We start from the raw sequence: 10,378 nt of genomic DNA on the forward strand, positions 1-10,378 counted from the left end.
GCCAAGTTTTCACCAAATCGGTCATTGCACGAAATAGATATACCTCCAACTAAAGCGTATTACTGAAAGTGTCTATTAGCTTTTTTTCCACTTCAAAACGATGTTCATATATACGGCTTAATTATTCGCCGGGTTTCATTTTCGCTTACTTCACTGGTAACTAAATGCGATAATTTAAAATTAAAACCCAGTTGATATGAAAAATTAACAATAGAATATATTATTTTCTTCACAAACCAGTGAATTTATAACCTAGTAAATATTTCCCTCTCTGCAGTATATTATCATGTTGTACCACACAATACCATGTGCAAAGTTGAAATCAGATAGTGCACAACTCAAATGCGCATGCGTGTCAAATTCACTTCAATCTAATCTAATAAAAAAATCGTGTATTCAGTTTTTCATTGAACGAATATTGCTGGTTTTCCAGATAAAACAATAATGATTTACGATAAATCTGATGTTTTTTTTATCAAGATTCAGTATTAAACAAAAATAGTTAAAAAATACTTTTAAAATACCGAAGGAAAATAAACAAAAAAAGAAATTTACACAGTTGTACTGTTATCTTACTTCCCGAAGTTTATATCTTCCAATGTGCGACATATTAGCACAGATCTTTGGGCATCATTGGTTTCTTAAATCACGTGACAACATATAGACTCTCGCCAGCAATTTGTCTCGATGTGGTGGTGATACATCTACGTTTACGTCTACGTTTCCACATTGTGGAACAAGAATTTTCTTTGACACAGAAAATAAATTTTATTTATTTATTTATTTATTTTGTAATTCTGAGTGAACTGAAGCAATGCTATGGAATAGAAAGGTGTGTGGGTTCGAATCCAACCACCAGCAGTAGAGACTGGGATTTGCTATCCTATGAGCCTGGAAAAATCGAAAGGTCTTTTCTTCTTCTTTTGTTCTTCTCTTCGTCTCGTAGATGTTTCCATGCATGCAACATAAAGTTCTCGATAATCTCTACTAAGCTTTCCATCTCATCTTTGTCAGATAAAAATGATCATTGATGATAAAAATTCCTGAAATTGTCAGGAGCGCACTAACGTTGAAATTTGAAAGCTCTGCTCATGTTGTGGTTGTGTCAGCCTGATGCCGTACGTCTGGGTTTAACTTGGTCCTGATTTCAGTTCTTCCATGGTACCCTACTATGTTGTTTTCTTGGTGAGTTACCTTGCTCTGGAAAGACCAATTATGATGACAAAAAACTCATAGTGCTGTGTGTCACGATCTGTATAGTAATAAGGATTAAGCTACAAATAGTAGCCGTTGGCAATTTTCCTGATATGTTTTAATAATAAAGTTATTTCCGGAATTGGTGAGCTTTTTGCGATGTTAAGCAGGATGTTTGGAACATTATCGGTAATATGTCATTCGTGAGTTGACAGTAGTTTAGTTTGGAGCGCTGACCGGTCAGTGAATTATGGTATCATATACGATGTCACGATGTACTAGTAGTATGCAAATTATATACAATCTTCCTGTACTCGTGCGATGCTCGACTCAGTGACGCTTATTGGCACGCATTTCACAGCACAAGTATGAATTACGGAGAAGTATCGTACTGGACTTGAATTTAAAGAGTGGTGGTCGTCGCGCAGCACGTTTATGAATTTAAAGTAAACAATATCGAAGAGGACTCGGAAGCGATGGTTACCGCCCTTTAATATTAGAGCCTGGGTCCGTAGAATGGGATATTACATGACCTGGACATTGCGAGCATGACTGAGTCCGTGAAATTAGACATTTCATTAGTTGTTAATTGGAATGATTGGGTCCGCGAAAAGGGATGTTACATGACATGTGTACGGGGGTCAGGACTGGGTCTGTCAAATAGTATATGACATGGCATAGGAATAAAACCTTTAACCACATAATGGCACCGGTCTGTGGCACGGTGAAGTTGAAGCAATTCATATTTCTGGAATTATAAATTACATAGTTCTCAAACAAACGAAATACCTAGTAAATGTTCTCCATCCACGTCTGTGTTACCATAGTAACCGGATAAGATGCAGCGGAACATCTTAGGCATGCTCCGTTGCGTAATTGTTAATCTGGTGATTTTATGCGCACCCTGTCTGATCACCAGCCTGAATTGTCTCCATATTGTACTTCATATTATCATTTCAATTTCAGACATTAGTTTCCTCCGGAATCAGTTAATAACATAAAACTGACTTGGGGCATATTTAAGTAATTAGATGAGCGTATATGCATCAGTATCAGGGCGCGGACCGCATATCCGCAAAGCACGGCTTCCCGTCTCAGTTTCAGTCCACGCTTCTAAAAAATCAAATATTTATTCAAATCAATACGAGTTTTCCTTATACATTGAGTTATAGCCACTTTGGAAACTATATTTAAACTATTTCTAAACATAAGTCTTTACACACATGGCTGAGTGGAGCCTTGTATTCTGTCTTCAGGTACCATACGTTGTATGTTGTGTTCGCCCATAGCGGTATCAGACCACATGCAGAGGCCAGCATAGTTGAATTTGCGTTACAATGCAGTATGAGACTGGTTGGTGTATTGTACACGTGCAGTTCCCCGGGTCAATCGTAGCGGCAGTGACGTCAGAATATTATAATATAAATCAAAATTGTTAACCTTGGCAAAGAAGAGCTGCATGCAGACTGAGTAAATTTTCAATCGTAGACTCAACAAGCTCTGCTATTCAACGTTTTGATTTTTTTTTTTAGATTGGTTTCTTTTTTCAATACTGCTTTACAATTGGAAAAAAGTGTAAAATTAGTCTTGGTGGCGTAGGTGCTTTGAGAGCACCTCCCAAAAATACATTATAAGAAAGCGCACGTGAATATCTGACATTCAAATTTGAATATAAACGCCAAGACAATCGAGACTGGTCGCCGACCATTGTACTTCGACGCCAGGAGTTTATATGCGTATAATAAACATATCTTCACGCTAATGTACTGCAATTTAGCAGAGTCCAGTCATGGGGAACCGTCTTTGAGGGCCTGATATTCGCAATGGCGGCATCACGCCTCCCTCATTCGTATCTTTATATACAGTCGTTGCTTGGAGACGAGTTGTTGTAAGTCGGCCCCCTTAGCCTGCTCGTAAGAATCGACTTTTTTTACTAAAGGCGTAATTGAAGAAATATTTAAATTTTCTAATAATTCAAATTGAGCAATTTTATTAAAAGCGTAACAGACATGATGTTAACAGTTATATTGATTTATTGTGCAATTTAATAATAAAGGTCCTGATCGTAGCGAGCGCTCAGAAAAATATCATATGAGATGTCACAGCATTTCGTGGGATCATGCAGGCGGTGTCGAGTTACGGAGCAGCAATCGGATATATTACATAATCCATGTGTTGTGAAGAATTTAATTTGTTTTAGTCTTATTTCTGAATAAATGGGGATTATTACAGCGAAGATTTAATACCCGGTCTGAGCTAGAAGAGATCGTGTGCAGCCCCGCGCGCTTCGCGCTGCTTTTTTCTTGTGCTTAGGGCGTGCTCCGGGGGCACAACTCTATTTATATTTTTCTGGGGGCATTATAAGAAAAAAATAACTTCATATTATATTGAAAAATGTTAGATAAGCATTAATAACTACAATTCCAAGTAAAACTCATCGGGTTATGCCCGGTAAAAAAACAAAATAATGAATTCAAATCAATTACACTTACCTGTGTTTTTAATCGCGCAGTAACTATAGGTGTTTCCCCCGGGTGGTGACATAGTAACCAGGTGGATTTCCGAAACATATACTGACTAACAGCAATCCAATGCCACAACGTGTAATTTAACCGTAGTTCACGATATAGAGTATAATTTTAAATAATTCGTGTGGAAATTCTAGGAAGTTCAAACCTTTTTTCTCAAGGCTTGTTTTTCGTGGTTACCCGGTTAGCTAAAACTCCAACATGTCATTTACGTGCGTGCATTGCGGAGACTCGCAGAAGAAGAAATTAGAGTTAACCTGTAAACATGACCTGTGCAACAAATGCGAAGACGACATCAAGAAGAAGGGAGACGATGCCGGTGCCCAGGAATTCCACTGCCCTGAGTGCAACAAGGGCGTCGAACATCAAGCTTTGAACAAGAAAGGCGATAAAAAGAAAAACCCACAAGAAGAGTTGGCCGAGAAACGTAGGCAGTACCACGAAAAGAAGGTAAGAGTGACCGATCGTTGTGGTTTTGGGTGGCCCAGAGTCGCTGAGAGTACCAACAATCAGTACCAAAACTAAAACGAAAATAAAATACCAATATAACAGATTTATATAACGCTGACAGCTATGGTGTTTTTTTTTTACATTTCGCCTTGAGATGTCTTTCTATCTATTGTACACTCTGTGTATTGAAATACAGCCAAGATTATTACAATAGACACATTGAATGGACACGAACCTATTTACCCGTGTCCGCTTGCCGTAAGTCCAGTGGACGCATGGTAACAATAGGGATAAAAATATGCCCACGCCTTTAAAATTACGTATGCGCTGGCGTACACCGTGTCACGGACCCCTAGAAATACGCCGGTGTTAGTTTCACCGGATCAGCTTATACCATCTCACCTGGGGGATCGAATTATTGACGCCTTCGATTAGTTGTCGCGCTGCAAGTGCGTGGGGCTTTTACGAGCAGACGAAGCGATGAACAACAGAACGAGTAGGGTTTGAGCTATAAATAATTTAAGGGTTCACTTGAGGTCAACACAAATCAAAATCTGATTTGTAAATTTAGAGTGCGCCAGCCGCGATAAAGTGATTGTCCCACTTATCTGGGTGGCACATTGATCACCGTCCGTCGGTATCTATGCGTGTTTGTTCAGGGAGTACCGCTAATCCCCCTGTCAGCATTTCTGACTTAATTTATAATTAATTGTCGTGATAATCAAGTAAAACACACTGACCTAGTTGGTGTGGTGTAATTTGTCTCGTATATTACCAGTAGTTGTCACTAGCTGTTAGCCTAAATAACTTTAAGTAGTACACACTTGGAACCACCATGACAGAAAATGGCGGTAGTCTCTGCAATTTACTATGATTCACGTAATGACGTATACAAACACCTCGATTCAATTCAATATGCTACGACGGAGCCGACGGCCGTGAGACTAATGGAGTACCATTGTCTGAACCAGACCGTGAATCGCCTTCTATCGTCTTCAACACACGCCATTTTTTTTTTCATGTACATACATATACGTTTAAATACATTTAATTAAATGTATAAAGAATAACAAGGACTGTTTTAATTTAGAGTTAATTAACTAATGGTATTAATTCTATAATTTATTTAATTATCTTAGCCACGCTTTGAGTTGTTGCGAATCAAGATCACGGAAGACCTGTTTGAGTGTAATCGTTGTTGATATTGCCCCGACAGCTAAGCTACTTGAAAATATCGAACACTGGATTTGTTTTAGATATATCTGAATATGTTCCGATATTTTTTTCAGGGTATTTTGCTTATAAATTTATAATTTTTAAAACATACGTATATTCTGTGTATAATATATTACACGAATTCTCCACGTATTAATGTAGTTGTTATCCATTAGTCCGTTTGTGTTATGTCATGTCATGTAAGACTCAAATGACGTGGCGCATCGCAGTAAATATATGTTATGACGTCGACGACCTCACTGGGTCAACCTTCTATGTACATTGCGTGTCACTATGGAGACGGCATCGTGACCTCATTTCCCGTGTAAACAGAGGCACATCTGTCAGTAACTGACTGTATGCCAGTAAACGTTAGTCACAACAGTGGGCGCACAGTATCGACATTGTTCATCAAAATCTGCATTGAACTAATTCGTGATTTAAATATTTGTTTTATGCCCACCAAGAACTACGTTGTTTCACAGTATGAATATCCCGTTACCATAGTGATTGGTGTATTAATATCTAGGAATATTACACTATTGGTTTAGTATAGTATTACAGTTTTAATAAAATTCAGTATTAATGTGAACATGAGACACATAGATATTAACGATACCAAACCAGAGTGCACATAAGACGTACAAATAAATATGGTATAGCTGTTGGACTGCTCAGCTAATATAATACTAGTTCCATGGATTGACGTATCTTGTTATGTTGCACTGGCTGGCCGTGAGGGGGCGCTATTCTCAGCGTACACTTATAACATTTTATTTTGGAATATTCTCAGATAACCAACATCTTTTCAAGTTGTGACGTCATGGACATTATTCTATGTGTCATTGTTATATCTAATTATATTATAGCATTGTCAATGTCATTTCCACAGATTATTCGCGATATAGTATTGCATTATTGAGCATCAAATAGAATGCATGGAAATAAAATGTTGAATTCGGGAAACAAATAAAGAGACGGGTATTTAATAATAAGGAAAATTATGGAGTGAAAACGATTAAAATTAAAACTGAAAATGTAACTCTGAGCTATATGAAAAATAATAGTTTGTTCTTAGTTCACATGAAAAATGTCATTCCCGCCATAACGTCGTCTGGCCAATCCCAACTTCGCGAGAAAAACCCGATACCGACGTCCAACGCGTAAATAAACGTAGCTCGACGAATCCCAGTTAAATGTGCTCGAAAATGCAAGAAATGAAAAAAATACTCCACGGCAGACAGTCGTTGAGCTCGCCGACTTGCTGTGGGAGTTTCACGCCACATCTCGCAAGCAAGATGGACTGAGTACAGCAAGCCGTCGCTGTCTGATTTACGAGCTTCAATCCATCGCAACAAACTGCAAGCAAGTCTTGGTATGAGCATGTGAGGGCAAATTAGCATGGGGCGTTGTCGTGATTATTGTGCGCGTATACGTACATTCTCTGATCACCTATTCAAGCTAGTGGTCTGAGACTACCTCGATTTCACTATTCTGTCACTCCGTACTACATAATTAGCTATTTGGTTTGCACGCAGTGCGTGTACTTTGTACACTTAAAGGGCGACAGTCGTCGTGCCGCGTCCTGTTCGATATGGGACTCATAGCGACGTATACAACGCGTGTAAAATACATTGTTTATTTACATGAAATTCGGACACGCGCTGCGCGACGACCACCGTGCTTTAACCACGTGTAACTATTTGTACAACTGTAATCTTGACATACAACTTTCGGAAAGTGACCTCCCGGGTTCGCGCAGCGGTTGGTAGATACAAACTAATCTCAGAGGTTACACCATGTATTATTAATAATGTTGACGGAAGATTTTGTGATTTTGTGATCAATGTTCGAATATGATGATGCCTTACCATGTGATCGGCTACAGCAACTTTAGAGGGCGGGGTTTATGTCAGTATCCTAGAGTGTCTCACTATCGTAATGCTTTTGCTGAGATTGAGTTGAATAAAGTTAAAGGTTGCGGTGTTGGCTTTGGCCAACGTTCTGATAACAGCGATTATTAGACCGAATTGTCGCGATGGGTGTATTTATTGTAATAAACAAGAGTAGTATCATAAGTATTGACAAAATGAAAAATCCGATACCGAGTTGTCAGAAAAAACAATAAAACTGTACCAATATACTTTAGTAACACAGTAATATCGCAGTCGTGCTGCTAGCAGACTATGCATATTCAGACTTTTATATTTATATGTAGTTTATTTTTTTACGTATTAATTATTGTTTTACCCGTCTTCTTAAACTCAGAGCGAAATAATAAAGAATTTGGAAGATTTGGAACGTGAGAACAGAAAACTTGAAGACTTTATGAAGAGATTGAACGTTATTGGAGAAAAGACTAAGGTAAAGAGAGAATTATTGTTTTTTGCGTTTCAATATCTTAAACATGATTTACAATTAGTGTTCAAAAAAATCGTTCACACCCGACAAATCAATTAGCTGGGCACTATTTTTCGAGATACCCCTTCCAATCCCAGGCAAGAACACGACTTGAACAAAAATATTTCTGACTGCTGTGTAAAGTACTGTTTATCACACTCATTTAGTTTGGCTAGCATGTATTGTCAAAGTTTTGAGATCACTTAGATATGGTTTTAATATTTGCGTTTTTCTGGCCCTTGCAGGTCAATGCATCACATGTGCGTAACGATATCAACCAGGAGTGCGACGCCCTCATCTTAATTATAGAGAGAAGACGAAGAGTCATGTTGGGGAAAGTGGACGATGCGCAGGCGCGAAAATTACGAACTTTGCAGACACAAATGCGAAGCTGTCAACAAGCTAGAAGCAAAGGACTCGCTGTTGTCATCCGAACCAACAGAGCTCTGGAACGAATGCCCCAGGACACATTAATAACGGTGAGTAAGACTTGTTGACGGACAGTTCAGAAATAAACCATAAAAAATATTTCATGAAATGTCTTCTCTCACTGAAAGTTAGAGGCGCAAACATGTTCATGTATTGTTTGAGTGCAAATTTTGTTGTCGACCATAATTCGCAATCATTGACGTGTTTTATTTCTTTTCCCACAGAAAGCAGATTCAATTAATGGGAGGTAAGTTTATATTGTTGATGATTCCGAAGACAGGTGTTTCTATTCCCCCCCCCCCGAGATATTTTTCGCGCGACGATGAAATTCGTGGATTCTCTTACAATGTGCATTGTCCCTCTGTGACAACATGCATAATTCAATTGCTATACATATTAGATTGAGTAATCATGCTGGATTAAAATGAACAACAACAACAACACCCCACCGCCAACAACTAATATTTTCACTCCCATACAACTATAGTAATGTGTTTTAGTCACGTAATTGAAGTGCTCCACAATCTACACATTTCAGTATTGACGATGCCAAGGAATCCTACCCAGAACTGAATCCAGAAATAGATGAAAAAATCAATTACAAAGTAGACTTCAGCAGCACCAAAGAACAGTTAGAGCAGCTTGACCTTGAAGAAGTTGAAGACGAAGGAGAGGAAGAGGGCGGTGAGGAAGACGAGAAGGAAAAGGGAGAATGGACTGAATTGGCAGATGAAAACAAAGATGGAAATAAAAACGAAAATGAAGAGGATGGAGAGAAAAAAGGAGATTGGACTGGACTAGCCGAAGAAAACTCTTAAATATATTATAAATGCACATGTCAGAAATGCATATTTGTAATACTTGTTATTTGTAAAAATTGTTAGGTTTATTTTTTTTAACTGTTTCGTTCTTTTCTGTAGCTAATTAGATGGGTGGGTGTCGAACAAAACACACAAGACACAAGCAAATTGTGTTACCATGACAAATATTAGTTCGCAAAAACAACATCAATGTGTCAATTATTGCTTAAAGCGCCACTGTCTTCACATTGCGTGTATTAATATTGAAGCAAGTATGTTCTATTTTATATGTATGTAGGTTATACTAAGTTTTGTATAAATATTGTAAAATATTTCAACCAATGGTCTTTCATATTAAGATTAGTGTATATTTACATTTAAACAGACATATAGTGTTACAGGCTGCAGTCAAAGGGTGGTGCAAAGTTGAATATATATATGTAAATAAAATCAATTTGGCGTTGATTGTGCTTGAAAATGATAATTATGGATTGTGTGTCTGTTGGTTGATTTTGATTGCACAAAGATCTCGCGAGAGTAGATGATGAGATTCAACGTTAGTGCCTGATAGCTAAAGTAGCACTGTTCTCGTTCTGTTGTCTCTTAATTTTGCTTGTGTTAAGATTTTGTCTATATTTTTTCTATGATTTTGTTCCAAAACCTGACACAATTACAGAGTCCTGATTGGATTTCGTCACTTTTTCTTGTACGATGTTTCAATAGCAATACATAGCACGAGGTCACTAGATTTGTATGGTAGAGTGTTTGTATCTCAATGTGTAAAGGCAATCACGCGCAATACTTCAACAATAACGCCAGCACGTTAAAGCGGGAGGGTCGTCACCTGCGCACGCGCGGAAATTGAGTCCCAGGCGACGATAACACACGCTAAAAACGCAAAGGCTCATGGGTAGACGCTTATTTGTAAACAATAACACGCTATGGCCATCTGACGCCCCGCTTTAATTACGGGAGATTATAATTATTAGATTAGCAACATTTTATGATTTACGTATAATCAACACAATCGTGTCATGTTGTTGAACAAAACATGGATGCAATAAAACAATCATATATTGAGATATTTTAGCCATTGCTTTGTACGATCGATATTCACGATGTTGGTGTTAAATAAACTACGACAGCACACTAACATTACAAAATGGCGGCTTTGGTTACATACTAAGTACTCTGACAAAAATATCACGTGATCATGAAACTTGCAATGGTCTGCTGATTTTGGTCTGTGGCTCAAAATCAAACATTCTGTTCTGACGTGTACGTGGCGTAATGATCCATGACCCAACCCTGTCGCCACGAGAGGGCGTAATTAATGAACAGGATTTGAGTTCGTATATCCTA

The 10,378-nt window shown here is 38.1% G+C and overlaps 1 protein-coding gene across 1 annotated transcript; it reads left to right on the forward strand.

Moving 5' to 3' along the window:
* Positions 1–3,742: 3,742 nt before the first annotated feature.
* LOC100368772 (E3 ubiquitin-protein ligase Midline-1) lies at positions 3,743–9,500 on the forward strand. Its single transcript, XM_002732526.4, has 5 exons — positions 3,743–4,172; positions 7,656–7,751; positions 8,033–8,266; positions 8,441–8,463; positions 8,755–9,500. The coding sequence occupies exons 1-5, from the start codon at positions 3,924–3,926 to the stop codon at positions 9,032–9,034; spliced, it is 882 nt and encodes a 293-aa protein (XP_002732572.2). The 5' UTR covers positions 3,743–3,923; the 3' UTR covers positions 9,035–9,500.
* The last annotated feature ends 878 nt before the right edge of the window (positions 9,501–10,378 follow it).

This window comes from Saccoglossus kowalevskii, chromosome 13 (genome assembly GCF_978046115.1).
Source record: "Saccoglossus kowalevskii chromosome 13, keSacKowa6.1, whole genome shotgun sequence".
Taxonomy (NCBI): domain Eukaryota; kingdom Metazoa; phylum Hemichordata; class Enteropneusta; family Harrimaniidae; genus Saccoglossus; species Saccoglossus kowalevskii.

Excerpts from the sequence above, each read along its gene's own strand:
- LOC100368772 (XM_002732526.4), top strand. The coding sequence starts at position 3,924 with ATGTCATTTACGTGCGTGCATTGCGGAGACTCGCAGAAGAAGAAATTA. Across the intron at positions 8,267-8,440 it reads CCCAGGACACATTAATAACG|AAAGCAGATTCAATTAATGG; the intron begins GTGAGTAAGACT and ends CTTTTCCCACAG. Across the intron at positions 8,464-8,754 it reads GCAGATTCAATTAATGGGAG|TATTGACGATGCCAAGGAAT; the intron begins GTAAGTTTATAT and ends TACACATTTCAG.